Source organism: Leptodactylus fuscus, chromosome 7 (assembly GCF_031893055.1).
Source record: "Leptodactylus fuscus isolate aLepFus1 chromosome 7, aLepFus1.hap2, whole genome shotgun sequence".
In the NCBI taxonomy this organism is placed as follows: Eukaryota; Metazoa; Chordata; class Amphibia; order Anura; family Leptodactylidae; genus Leptodactylus; species Leptodactylus fuscus.
The window spans coordinates 28,107,118-28,121,519 of NC_134271.1; the positions used below are offsets into that span (position 1 = coordinate 28,107,118).

General features: G+C 42.3%; 2 protein-coding genes across 3 annotated transcripts in view; one reads left to right on the plus strand and one right to left on the minus strand.

Annotated features, from left to right (window-relative positions):
* FLRT1 (fibronectin leucine rich transmembrane protein 1) overlaps window positions 1-5,084 on the minus strand; it is a 150,137-nt gene extending 145,053 nt beyond the window's left edge. The window contains exon 1 of the mRNA XM_075281497.1: window positions 4,841-5,084. The gene's annotated coding sequence lies outside the window, so the exon portion shown is untranslated. The remainder of the gene's footprint in view (window positions 1-4,840) is intronic.
* MACROD1 (mono-ADP ribosylhydrolase 1) overlaps window positions 1-14,402 on the plus strand; it is a 496,680-nt gene that overhangs the window by 416,389 nt on the left and 65,889 nt on the right. For both annotated transcript variants that reach the window (XM_075281508.1, XM_075281509.1), the window contains exon 4: window positions 11,462-11,491. In XM_075281508.1, the coding sequence (XP_075137609.1) occupies window positions 11,462-11,491 (30 nt within the window). The remainder of the gene's footprint in view (window positions 1-11,461; window positions 11,492-14,402) is intronic.

Below are 14,402 nucleotides of genomic sequence, written 5' to 3' on the forward strand. Positions count from 1 at the left end.
TAGACCTGAGGTGGAGGAACCTATTTACCATATTGATATGATTTTGCTTTGTATAACATTACTGTCCATGCTGAATACAGAAATGTATCTGATTTCAGTTCTACTCTACTTTATTCTGCTGTTTTCTTCTGGTGTCAGCCAGTTATCTTCTTCCCCCTCTTCTTCCTGTTGTAGCCGGTTCAAGGAAGTAGTAGGTTTTACTTTTTGGCAGCTATGGTTTTTGATGTCATCACCAAAGTCTCTTCAAGCAGCTGATCAGATATCAGACCTCCGCCGATCGCATAGAGGACAGGTCATTAATATCAAATCTGTGGGGGATCTAACTTCTGGCACCCACACTGATCAGCAGCTGATAAATTGAGAATGGAGCAGGAAGGAGACAGCGCTGTGCAGTGGTCTGACCAGGTACTGCAGATCAACCTCCCCCCATTTGATGGGAGATATGCTGCAGAGACTCTGTTTTGCTGATCAGTGCTGTCTGCTTCCTGCTCTGTTCTCTGTGTATCAGCTGCAGAGAATAGCTGATCAGTGGGGGTTATGGGTGTCAGACCACCAGTGACTAGTAACCAATATTTTTAACCCAGAAAACCCCTTTAAAGATCGTAGAGGCTCCTTGTGAACCAATTTTGGCAGGAGTCAGATGTCAGAAAGAGGTACCGAGACCAACTCCAGTTTGAAAATAAAATGATTAATTATTCTTAATTATATTAAACAATTATTAATATTGTAGAATTAATTAGATACATAATTAGTTTCAGATGTTCATAGCAGTCAGAGCAGGAGTCAGGCTCCTGGGCAAAAAATTTGGTGAAAATGGGAACTCTACAAGACTCTCTACTAATGTAAGGGGGATAAGGAGACAGTCCAGACAGTGACTAACTTAGACTATCACGTAGAGAGACACATACACACACACATCCTCTTGGATGGATAGGATCAATCAATGGGGCATCAGATGACTCCAATTTTCCAGGGGTCTTAGAAATGATCAGTGCACAAACTACATATATATATATATATATATATATATATATATATATATATATGGTATATGAGAGAGAGAGAGAATGCAAGACCTACAATGTAAATAACAGGTCAGGGAAGCTGAGCCAATATATCTCTAATATACTGTACACGTTCCTACCACACATCATACACTTGCAATACATATTTATAAGGATCTTGAGGCCTCCATAGACCATGGCGTTTACCGTCAGTTCTGCACCGCGTCACTCAATGGTGATAGGAATCCGCTCGCTGTCACTTGGATTATCCCAACATCCTAACTGACTGCTAGTGACAAAGGCTTCCTATACACTGGGGTCTGCTATCTCTGCTGGATCTATTTACGTAATACAAGTACAGATACCAGCAGTGGTAACAAGGAATACAGCGTCTTCCAAGACTTCAGGGAACCTGTCGCTGTGAAAATGCAATCTGATCAGCGGGGAACATGTTATAGAGCAGGAGGAGCTGAGCAGACTGATATATAGTTGTGTATGTAAAGTTTAAGTATAAATTGTCATTTATTTATTCACATCTTTGCTCATTCTGGGGTTAGGAGTCCAGGAGGGACTGAGAGATATCTCTATAAGCACACTCCTACAGGGAAGGTTGTCAATTACTGGGTAGGACCGCCCACTGGACTCCTAAGCATAGAAAGAATAAAGAAATAAAATTAATGACAAGTTATATTGAATCTTTTCCCACATCAGCTCCCATTGCTCTGTATCCTACTGGGACAGATTTATTAAGACTGGAGTACCGTACATCAGTCTTAATAAAGGGCCCAACTGAAGTATGGGCCAAGAGATGCGCCAAAATGGAAATCTACACCTAAGAACTGGCAAAGATTTCCTTTATAACTCATATGAGAAAACTAGTATGAGTGAGGCTGAGGCCCCATGTTGTGTAAACGCAGTTTTTTTCGTTGCAGATTTTGCTGCAGTTTTTTTGAGCTAAAGCCAAGAATGGCTACAAATGTAATGGGAAATATATAGGAAGTTCTTATGCTTTTACCTTGTCCTTAATCCACTTCTGGCTTTGGCTCAAAAAAAAGAAAAACGCAACAAAAAAAAGCTGCATTTCTGCAACCTGGGGCTTCAGCCTTATAATGGATCTGTCGGGCCAAGTCGTCTATCCCCGACTCACATTCTCACAATTTGGTGAGCGAGGCACAGAACGGGAGATGTGGGACAAGAAAAGTCTTTGCACCAAATGTCCACTATAATAATATCCCTCTATACCACAAAACCGGGATTGATGAATTGCATCTACTGTATTTCCAATGTGACGGATTTACTTTAAGAATGTTTTCCTGTCCTCTGTACTGAAATATGTTATCTGCTTGCAGGAATAGGTGGATGTAAAATTGCTATTGTATGAGTAACTTCTAAACAGATCAGGAAGTTCCTATATTAGACCAGCCGTAATGCCTGTGACATACAAGACTGTGAGGTTATAAGTACTGCTATTGTGAGCTGTTATGACAGGTGCAATATCCTTTCTCCACATACAGAATGTCACCAGGTGTCGGTGTGACATGTGTGAGAACGCTGTGAGGTCATTAGCACGACGCCAGAAGGTCTCATATCACATATAATCCACAATATTAGCAATACATCTGGCAATGTTTGTAAAGATCCTAATGAGCAATGAATACACATATAATAACCAGTGCACACAGATCTATAGATGAATATCTATAAAAATACATGTCTATGACTGCCGTAATACATTGCAGCTCCGTGGTATTCACATTAATCCATCTCTAAAATGTTTCCACCCAAACAGTCAGAAATAAACGCCATAACCAATATCATTCCATTTCATCTCCGCTTCCACCAAACTTGTTTTAATACAGAAGTCAATGAGATGATGGGTTGAAACGACAGATATCAATCCCGACATCCATTTTTATGAGCTGATATCCCATTAAATACAAAGTTAAAAATCAGTTGGGCCGACGGAATATTAATGTTTTTCCATTCAGTCACAAATAATGGAAAACTGATGGAAAAATTGATACGTGCGGTGACAATATTTTTAATGTCGTTCCAGTACAAAATGGAAAATAAATGTGGTGTGAACGCTACCATCAATATGTTACATAATACCTACTGAAGGCAGGGAAATAAATGGATATAGATAGCAAACGTTACAAGGCATGTATCATTGTGTCACGTGATGAATTAACGCTCATATTTAGAAATAAATGACGCTATTTTCTAGAAACCGGAAGCAACATTTTTCTGTTCTGTCGCAAAAAGGGGGCGTGGTTAGTCGTCGGTAATGTAATGCATTTATTATAGCGATAGCCCGTTAACCGGGGAAAAATACAGACTAAAGCTTAGGAGTTAGATGGTGGATTATGTCGTATTTATCAAACTGTTACGCCATTAGGGTTCTGTTCACACTGTACAAATTATGTATGTGCAGTCTGTGACATGCCTAAAAGTTCAATCATCACTCATTTAAAAAAAAATAAAGTTTCGCCGGTATACATTTTTTTTACTGGATTCTTCATATGTAAAATCATAATCTGTAATCCTAATAATGTAAAAGCATCATCTGTAATACTATTCTGTACAGTTAGAAGTAATAACAGAAATCTTGGCGGATATTGCAAAGCAGAAGCCAAAAGGAAACCCATGGTATAATGGGGGCCTATGGGTGCACTATGCACTGCAAACTTTCCTGTCGTCAGGGAGGAAACAATGAAAAAAGAGAATAGTGATGTCACACTGTATTCTGCAAGTATCATACAACAGTCTGGTGTATAGCGGGCACTGGCTGGTAATAGCGGGCACTGGCTGGTAATCGTAGGGACTGACTGGCAATCGTAGGCACTGACTGGCAATAGCGAATAGCGGGCACTGGCAACAGTGAGCAGTGGCTGGCAGAAGCAGACACGGACTGGTAATAATAGACACTGATTGTCAATAGCGTGTACTGGCTGGTAATGGGAGCACTGGCTGGCAACAGCAGGCACCAGCTGGCAATAGCGGCTCTGGTTGACAACAGGGAGCGCTGGCTATAGCGCGTATCAGCTGGCAATAGTGGGCTCTGGTTGGAACAGGGAGCGCTGGCTATAGCGACCACTGGCTGGTAATAGTGAGCATTGGCTGTTAACACGGAGCACTGGCAGGTAACAGCGGGCACTGACTGGCAGTAGCACACACTAATAGTTGGCTACTGGTTGGCAACAGGGAGCACTGGCTGGCAACAGCAGGCAGCAGCTGGCAATAGTGGGCTCTGTTTGGCAACCGAGAGCACTGGCTGGCTATAGTGGCCGCTGGCTGGTAATAGCAGTTGCAGGTAACAGTGTAACAGTGGGCACTGACTGGCAGTAGCACATACTAACTAATGGTGGACACTGATAAGAGTGGCACTGACTGGCAGCAGCAGGCAGTGACTGTCAGACATCCATACATGTGCCCCCTGGTATAGTCATCCCCTGCCCTCCCCCCTATGGCACTACATAGGATACTCTGCCAGCTGGGTAAGACTCCTGCACAATAACAGGTGCACCATAGTTCCCGCTTGCACACTTCCATTTCCAGAAAACCATGCTATGTTATTGCAGAGCCACCAATACAGGTGCCAATGTAGTGACCTGGCAGCACGACAAGTTAATGCCAGGCTGGCACATACATCACTCTCTGCAAGGCACAAACACATCGGAGACCACAGACTGTTTACCAAGCACACAGACCTGGCACAGGAGAAGCTGGCACAGGATTCCCCCTTCCATACAATGTGACCCATGCACTGGCACAGCTGTGTGCCCCCCGAAATACCGCACCCTCCCCACATCTCCATCACCCACAAACCTGCTCACCTGCAACCTGGCGATCCTATGGGCAAAGTTGTGCGCGATATTCCACGAAGGGAAGACGAGGCGTACGCCCGGCACAATGCAGCAAGTCACCCACAAGCAAAACGGGAGAGCAGCCCAATGTCGTGCCACCTCCTTCTTCCCCCCCCAACAGGGGCCACAGATGCTGGAGGAGATGCTGATGGAGGTGAGGGGCAGCCAGCTAGCACTGTGGTACTGGCGCTGGATGAGGGGAGGGACCTGGAGGAGGAGGAGGAGGAGGGTGAGGAGAGATGGAGGGTGCGGGAGAAGGAGGGGAGGAGAGCTGGAAGGATGAGGGAGCCGAGCGCTGAGAGGAAGGCGGGAAACAGGCGAGGACAAGATGCCTCACAGATCTCCTCACCTGTGTCAGTGCAGCCTCCATGTAGTCCTGTGTCACTCACAACATCCGACAACTTCACACTTAAAGGGGGTTTCCACTTCTAAAAATCACCTCAGATTATATTCAGTAGAAGTACAATATAAAAGTAATAAAGCAAAACCTATTACATGATAATTTACCTCAAAACATAGACAGAGCAGGCTTACCTGAGGCGCCATGTTATTACTAACGCCTCAGCCCGCCATAGCTTTATTTTATATTTATTTCTATCATTGTGCTGTATGGATACCCTGGTGACCTATTCATTTCTATGGCCCCATTCATGCCACCAATTTTTCAATGTGGGAGCCGAGAACCACGGCCAAAAAATTCAGTTCCTGTCCGGTTTTTCATCCAGTCTATGGGTGGTAAATATACTGTATATACTCGAGTATAAGCTGACCCGAATATAAGCCGAGGCCCCTAAGTTTACCACAAAAAACTGGAAAAACTTATTGACCTATACCTAGACCTATATACTTATAAACCTAGGGGGGGAAATGCAGCAGCTACTGGAAAATTTCAAAAATTAAAATGGTTGGAGTTTTTGGGTGCAGTAGTAGCTGGGGAAGGGGAGGGGGTGTTTTGGTTGTCTGTCTGCCCCCTCCCTGAGCTTGAGGATTGGATTTTTTTTTCCCCCACGTGGAATTCAGTCTGGCTGAATATAGGGGATCTGCAGTGCTCCTATTAACCCCTACCTGACGGAAGAGGAGCACTGCAGATCCCCTATATTCAGTAGACCGGGCACTGTCAGACACAGGGAGACCTAATGTGTATGTGTTTCATAGTAATTTTCTACTGTTATATGTATTCTAGGAAAAGGAGGGATTTACAACTTTTTTTTATTTTTTATAAAGGTTCTTTTTTTCCCACTATTTTATGGGAGATTCTATACATTGATATTGCTACTGGTCATAGACACCACCACCCCAAAAAAAAAATATTTTTTTTTTTTTTTTTTTTTTGCTGACTCGAGTATAAGCAGAGGGGGGCTTTTTCAGCACAAAAACTGTGCTGAAAAATTCAGCTTATACTCGAGTATATACTTGTAGCTGCGTTGACTAAAATAAACTGTTGACCTGAGGCAAACAACCATATGTGCAACTACACACGGCCCCAAGAGGTAAGGAGACCCTCTGCCTACTGTCTATTAGGATACATTCACACTACTGTTATTCTATTTTCTTTGCTCTCATTCGACACAGGATGAGAGCAACGGACATTAAATGACAGAGATTTTACAAAATCTCATTTACGTGCTGTGGATATTATATCCATCTACGTTGCAGAATTTCACACTTTGCAAGGCATAAGGGGAAAAAGGCAGTATGAATTCTGCACAAGCAAACATCGGGGTAGATTGATGAAGCCCATAGTCTCATAGCCCCAAAGCCGCTAGAGGGCGCGCCTCCTATATGATGCCGCAACTTCATTTCGGGAATCTGGTGAACACTTTTTTATGCTTTGTACACCAGAAAAGTGATGCACAAAGCACCATTTTTTCCACATTGTCAGGGTATTGCCTTATGGGGCTATCTAAACAAAGAACATACCTACAAATATTTCTCAAAATTGGGATGCCTCAGAAATGTCAATGTAAATTTACCCAAAATGTTTTTGGGTAAATTGACGTAAACCCCTCTCTGTCCAATCTGATGGACGTGCTAGTGGATGGCACTCTGCAGCTTGCTATGTATTGTATAGACTTACTAACTGCAGAAGCCAAAGGGTCCAAAATGTTTACAAAATAACTCGGCGTAGATGCCATTAAAATAATTTAACAGAGCCTTTGGCTCCAAATGCCAGGAATTTCTAGCTTTTTATATAATTATTCATTACCGTATATACTCAAGTATAAGCCGAATTTTTCAGCACAGTTGTTGTGCTGAATAAGCCCTCCTCGGCTTATACTCGAGTCAAGCAAAAGAAAAAAAAAATTTTTTTTTTGGGAGGGAGGTCTAAGACCAAACGCAATAGTAATGTATAGAATCTCCCATAAAATAGTGAAAAAAAAAAGCTTTAAAAAAATAAAGTAAATAAAAGTTCTGAATCCCTCCTTTCCTTAGAATACATATAAAAGTAGAAATTACTGTGACACACAAACACATTAGTTATTCCTATGTCTGACAGTGCCCGGTCTACTGAATATAGGGCATCTGCAGTGCTCCTGTTCCGTCGGGAAGGGGTTAATAGGAGCACTGCAGATCCCCTATATTCAGCCAGGCTGAGGTCCAAGTGGGGGAAAAAAAACTCAGTCCTCAAGCTCAGGGAAGGGGCAGACAGACAACCAAAACACCCCCTCTCCTTTCCCAGCACCTACTGCACCCAAAAACTTCGACCATTCTAATTTTTGAAATTTTCCAGTAGCTGCTGCATTCCCCACCCCCCACCTTATACTCGAGTCAATAAGTTTTCCAGTTTATTGTGGAAAAATTAGGGGCCTCGGCTTATATTCGGGTCGGCTTATACGGTATTTTATTTTACCACATTTTGTGTATTAATTTTTTTTTCATTGCAAGTATTCATATGTGATTCAATTTCATTCATCATATTAGTATAAACCAATAGCCATTATATTGAGTTGCCTCTTGTCAGCTGGAGGTTCTTTGGGCCCACCCCTTAAGAAATAGGCCATAGTATGTTGTGTTAGAGCCTGGGCCCCTGGTCCTCTGGTGGGCTGTTCCGACACTAGCTGTATCCTCTGCAACAAAGCCCACTGCTTAGCCCTATGAAGTTGTTAGCGTATCAACTGCTCCATTCACTATTATGGGAGATTTCCAAGTACATTCCATTAGTCTCATGCATGTGCTCCCCCAACTCCCCTCACACGGGTCACCTCAGGACCCCTGTCCTTTTGATTAGTCTGGCCCTCAGAGGTCAGACAGTTATTAGTGGGAAAACCTCTTTATCTAGTGAATTAATAATATCTATACATTGTTAGTCAGCAGAGAAGACCCTAAAGACAAGTTTACAATTACAATGATATATCATGTAATTATTGTAATATAATTAATATTTAATATAATCAAAGTAATATACCTTATACAGTTATACCATTAACAGAGGCATGACGGTGACAACCTCTAATTCGTTTTAATTAAATCAGATCTGCCACAAGTTCATCAGACGCTATAAATATAAATTAATGGAACAGCATTTTCTGAGAAGTCTATTGTGCAGGAGGATGGCCGATGCGTATTGTTGTGACTTCTTGTGTATATCCTATTAATATTATAAATGTGAAAGTTTGTGGGTTTGTGAGTTTGGATGTTCGGATGTTTGTTCCTCAATCACGGAAAAACCGCTCCACCGATTTGGCTGAAATTTTCCACAAACATAGTTAATACACCCGATTGCGCAATAGGCTACTTTTTGTCACAATAGCACACATACGTTTGTGCCAGGACCCCCACAAAACCCAAACTCACACCACCATCTCGGCAATCTCACACACTTTGGACCATAGCAAGCCACAAAATTCATATTGCCCTCTTCAGCCTCGCCCCTAGCCCCACACAATCACATATACATATACTTTACCACTTTTCCCCTCACCTTAACGATACTCCAGGAGGCTCTCTTTAACGCTCCGGAGCAGCCATGTTTGCCGACCCCCACCGCTCTTACAATCCGCGACACCGCCCACCCATGTCAATACCCCTAGGCGGTCTAATAAATGCAAAAAAAAGTTTACAAAAAGTAAAAAAAATATAAAAAATAAAAATAAACAGGATTAAAAATTCAAATCACCCCCCTTTCCCTAGAACACATATAAAAGTAGTTAAATACTGTGAAACACATACACGTTAGGTATCCCCACATCCGAAATCGCCCGCTCTACAAAGATATACAAATATTTTTCCTGTTCGGTAAACGCCGTAGCGGGAGAAATGGTCAAAAGTGCCAAACCGCCATTTTTTCACTGTTTTGATTCTGATAAAAAATTGAATACAAAGTGATCAAAGCAATAACATTTCCCGAAAATGGTAGAACTACAAAGTACACCCGGTCCCGCAAAAAAAGACACCCTATACATCCCCGTACATGGACGTATAAAAAAGTTACGGCTCTCGGAATATGGCGCCTTTTCAAAAAATAATTTTTTAACATAGTTTGGGATTTTTTTAAGGGGTCAAAATGTAAATAAAACCATATAAATTTGGTATCCCCAAAGTCGTAACGAAACACAGAATACAGGGGACATGTCATTTTGGTTGCACAGTGAACGCCGTAAAACCAAAGCCCGTAAGAAAGTCGCAGAACTGCATTTTTTCTTCAAATCCACCCCATTCAGAATTTTTTCCCTGCTTCCCAGTACATGATATAGAATAAATAATGGTGTCATCATGAAGAAAAATTTGTCCCAGGAAAAATTAAGACCTCATATGGCTCTGGGAGCGGAGAAATAAAAAAGTTATGGGGTTTAGAAGGAGGGGAGTCAAAAACGAAAATCAAAAAATGCCATCGGCGGGAAAGGGTTAACTTCAAATACTTCTGTCCCAATGTCACTATGTAAAGTTTCTCACAACACCGTATATATAGCAGCTCTAATACAAAGTAACTGCAACACAAAAGTCTCACGTATTCTCTGAATTACAGCAACAACAAGATACAAAGTTACATTTCATATTCCATACCATATACACAGTACGAAAACCTTACCCACACCTGTATATACCCACTGCTACAATCACCGCAGACGAAGTCGCGGGTAACAGCTAGTCTTATAATAAATGCCTCGTTTTCATTATAGAAGGTGGTTTTCTATTAAAAATGTGATATTACACATTATTGTCCTATTTGTAAACGCTTACCATCAATCTAAAGGGCGGATTAATACCCATGGCGCTAATGCCGGACACCTTCATCCTTTTAAAATTGAGACGAGTCTACTAAAGCCAAAGATGCAGATTTTGTTGCGTTTTTGAGCCAAAACTAACAGTGGCTTTGGCTCAAAAAGAAAAAAAAATCTAAGATAGCCTTGGGCTAGGCTCACACTACCGTTGTTTAATGTCCATTGCTCTCATCGACACAGGATAAGAGCAACAGACATCATATGATAGATGCAGATGGAGCCTTCTCCATTGGTTGTCCATGATTTCTGTATGATTTCTTCCATAACGTTTTTTTTGCTTTTCTGATTGAAGAAAAAGTTCTGCATGGAAGAAAACAAAGTGAACAAACATGACAGAAGAAAGTGTCCATCATGTTTTTTACATTAGAGTCAATGGGAACGGACACGGATTGAGGAGGATCGTCTGTGTCTATTATTCTGCTACAGTTTATGTCTGGATGACAGCAACGGACATTCATAACGGCAGCAGGGATGTAGCCTTAGACTGTTAATTTTCGTTGTTATTTTTTTAATTTTTGCCACTTTTTGCTGAAACAACATTGGATTCAGATTAGTCAGTAGTCATTTAAGAGAAATGCCCCTTTAATTCAGGGCATCTACCTTAGTAGGTGTCCACTGAATGTCCTCCCAACTGGATTGGCAATGATATATCACAGTGTTATTAGCTGACCTGCTTTTTATGGAGCGGATCATGTGAATGAACTGATGGGATAAAATAGTTTTCCATGGAGCGATCCCTAGAGCCCCCCAGAATTCAGGTGCCTCTCAGTAGGCGCCAGTGCACGCGATAAGTTAGCATTCTTTCTTGGTGAAAGATTCTTTTTAAGAAACGCAATCCCCAAAGCGCCATAATAGATTGTAAGCTTTGCTGGGCAGGTGTTATTGGTCTATTTATCCAGATGCCGTTTATATATTTAGTCAGGTAGCTGTGTAAGTATCGGGGGACTCACACCCTCCTTCTTTTTTGTCTTTCTCATGATCCCACTTTCCCTTGTCACTTTATCTTACTTAGCCCTCGGTGTTCACGTAACAAACGATGTGCCCTCCAGTGCCGGGAATAAGGGATCTATCGCTAATTATACCCCAGACACTCGGAAACAGAGGGGATGCGTGGAAACTAGACAAGAGGAATGGAGGCAGCAAAAACATTTCTCAAGATTTCTGAGGTCTGGATTTCACCTATAAGCTGCTACTTGGTCAGCAACACTATAAATGACTGCAGAGTTCCTTCTCCCTCAAGCAATAAACAGATTATGACTTTGTGTTAGATAAAAATAAGCATTTTGTGATGATTTCTACACACGTCTAATAATAATTTCTTTTCTCTCTTTTTTTTTTTTCCACCCCATCCCTCGCCCTCTCTCCTTAGCAAACAGTACTCTTCTGGGAGGAGGAGGAGGTAAGTCTGTGTTTGTCTTCGGCTCCCTGGGAGACTCTTTACATTTTCTACATGCAGCTTACAGCAATATACAACGCTAGCTGTCAGCTGCATTTCCATCTACAGTTTATTAGGGAAATAGATGTACAAGGCATTTATCCGTTCACAGCATCGGTGCCTTATAAATAGAAGGATTTTAACTAAATTCTATTACAAATTCGTATGAACAGTATTGATGACTGGGGATGCTCAAAGAGATCTTCAGAATTATGTCCCGGGGCATGAAACTTGTAATTCACTGACCTTTGTAACTTCCTTCGAGTGGATCTGTCATCATACTGTGCTGCCATGTAATAAAGAACACCACACAGTCGTAGCTGTAACACACACAGGAACGATGATCAGCATTTCCATAGATTTATATTCTAGAGTTTATTGATGTATCCAGTAGGTTAAAAGGAGCATAGAGCAATGGTTCTCAATCTGCAGGCTATGCATACCCCAGGGGTACGTGCCACAGTGACAGCCACTGTTATAAAACATGCGAGGGCCATTATCCTACATGTGAGGGCACTTATACTAAATTTGGAGGCCCTGAGGCAGGGGTGGGCAATTAATTTTCCCATGGGGCCACATAAGAAATTGAAACTATTCTAGAGGGCCATGCGCGCCATGGCAAATTTAGCACTTCTATGTTGACTCCGCCCATTCTCAATCATCTTTTCATGTGCCCCCACAAAGTATAATCCTCCTACAGTCACCCGTACATTATATGCCCAAACATTATAATGTTCCCTTCCAACTGCCCCACAGTATTAAGTCCCTCTCCTAGAGCTCCAGTTTAAACTTGTGGAAACTAGAGGGGACATTAATCTCAGGCATCTGGAAGCAACAATTAAACCATAGGGGTAGCTGGAGGGTGACATTAAACTGGGGGCAACTAGAGGCAGACAGATCCTCCTCCAGTTACCTGCACAGTTTAATGCCCCCTCCAGTTGTCCCCAGTTTAATGTCCCCCCAGTTTAAGTGCTCCCTTCATCTACCCCCAGTTTCATTTCCCCCCCTCCATTTCTCTACCAGTTTCATATCCCCCTTTATCTGCTCCATTTCATGTCCCCCAGTATAACATTCCCCCTCCATATCTGTCCCCAGAATAACATTCCCCTTCCATCTCTGCCCCCAGTATAACATTTCCCCCCCCCCCATATCTGGCCCCAGTATAACATTCCCCTTCCATCTCTACCTCTAGGTTACTGAGACACACACACACTCTTCACCGTGCATTTCACATTCCCCTTCCCTCCCCTCTCAGTACCTTAGGACACACACCACACGTCTCCATCTTCTTGCACTGTCCTGCCGGCACTAAGACACGCATCCCTAGACACGCCTCCCTAGTCAAGCAATGCGGCCCGGACTGAATCAGTCAGGGGGCCGGATATGGCCCGCGGGCTGTAGGTCTGCCCTGAGGGGATCATTATACTACATGGGGTATCATTACATAACTATTGAACAAAGCCTTTTTTTGTTAAAATTTATAAGCGATCGTTCCTTTAGGGGTACACAGTTGGGACATTTCCTGACTGGGGGGTACTCTTCTTGTAAAGGTTGAGAAAAACTGCCATTGAGGGCAAAACACATACAGCATCCTTCTCATCTAAACTCATAGTTATGTCACTTCTGTATACAGTAAGACAGTTCATAAGGTCCTTCAAGTCCAATCTACAATCCTACTATGTTGATCCAAGAAGAAAAAGGCAAGAAACCCCATGAGGCGGATGCCCGTTTCTCTGTATTAGAGGAAATCCCTGCTCACCAGTGTTTGGTAGGCTGATGTTCTGGTTATTAGTAGAGTGATCCTGTCCCCATATTATCCTATCCTTAAATTGTGTGATATCCGGTCTGTTTGAAACGGACCTGTCAGCTTCCCAACATGTTTTCTTAAAAGGAATGGCCTCCTTATAAGTACTCTATACAAAAGAATGTCAGTGATGATGATATTTAAAGGGATTCTACCAACTTTAGAAGTTTTCCTCTATGAATAGGTTAGAGCAGAGGTTCCCAAACTTTTTTTTTCTCGTAGACCACTTTCAAAATTTTACTGGTTTCGGTGGACCCCCTGCTGCTACATTTCTAGCATAATCCCAAAACTCGTCACAAAATGTGAAGATTAGATCTAACGATGGAAATTTGCGTCACGGCTGAGACCCCTGGGGGTCCACCTGGACCACTTTGGGAATCACTGGGTTAGAGGATATCTTCATGATTGGTTGGAGATCTGACCACATTGATCCTAAGAACAGATCCTTGTGGAGGAATAATTTTCTCTGGGAGCACTGGCACTCCAGTAGAGAATAAATGGAGCTGCAGGGCACATGCTTAGCCTGCCACTCCATCAGGATGGGGCAACTGCACCACCATTCTTGGGATTGTGGGGGTCTAAGCGATCAGACCCCCACCAATCATAAAGTTATCATCTACCCTATGAATAATGGATAACATCTAAAATGGATACAACCCCTATAACTCACTAGTAGATGATTTTATCTCTCTGCACTATTTTAAGTACGGGGTCTCTGGCTTTATACATGACAATGCTAACATTATGTAACAACATCACAGGCTATAAACACCCTCATACCCTGGCTCAAAATAATGACAACCATTGATAAGAGATAATAATAAGGGGTCCAAGTACTTACGCCTCTGGCCATACCCTAAAAGAAGTATGACAGAAACATCATTTTACCATATTAAATTGTCCTTTGACCTAAAATTAAGAATAGCCTAAAGATCCTATAAGTCCGTGGGTTGTGCGCTAGAAGGCTTGAGCTATCAAATTTTATTTCGTATATGTCAGCAGTGGTATTGAGTTACTGTATACCAGGATATGGTGGGAAAAGTGAGTGGGATGTATCACTGAATAACTTCA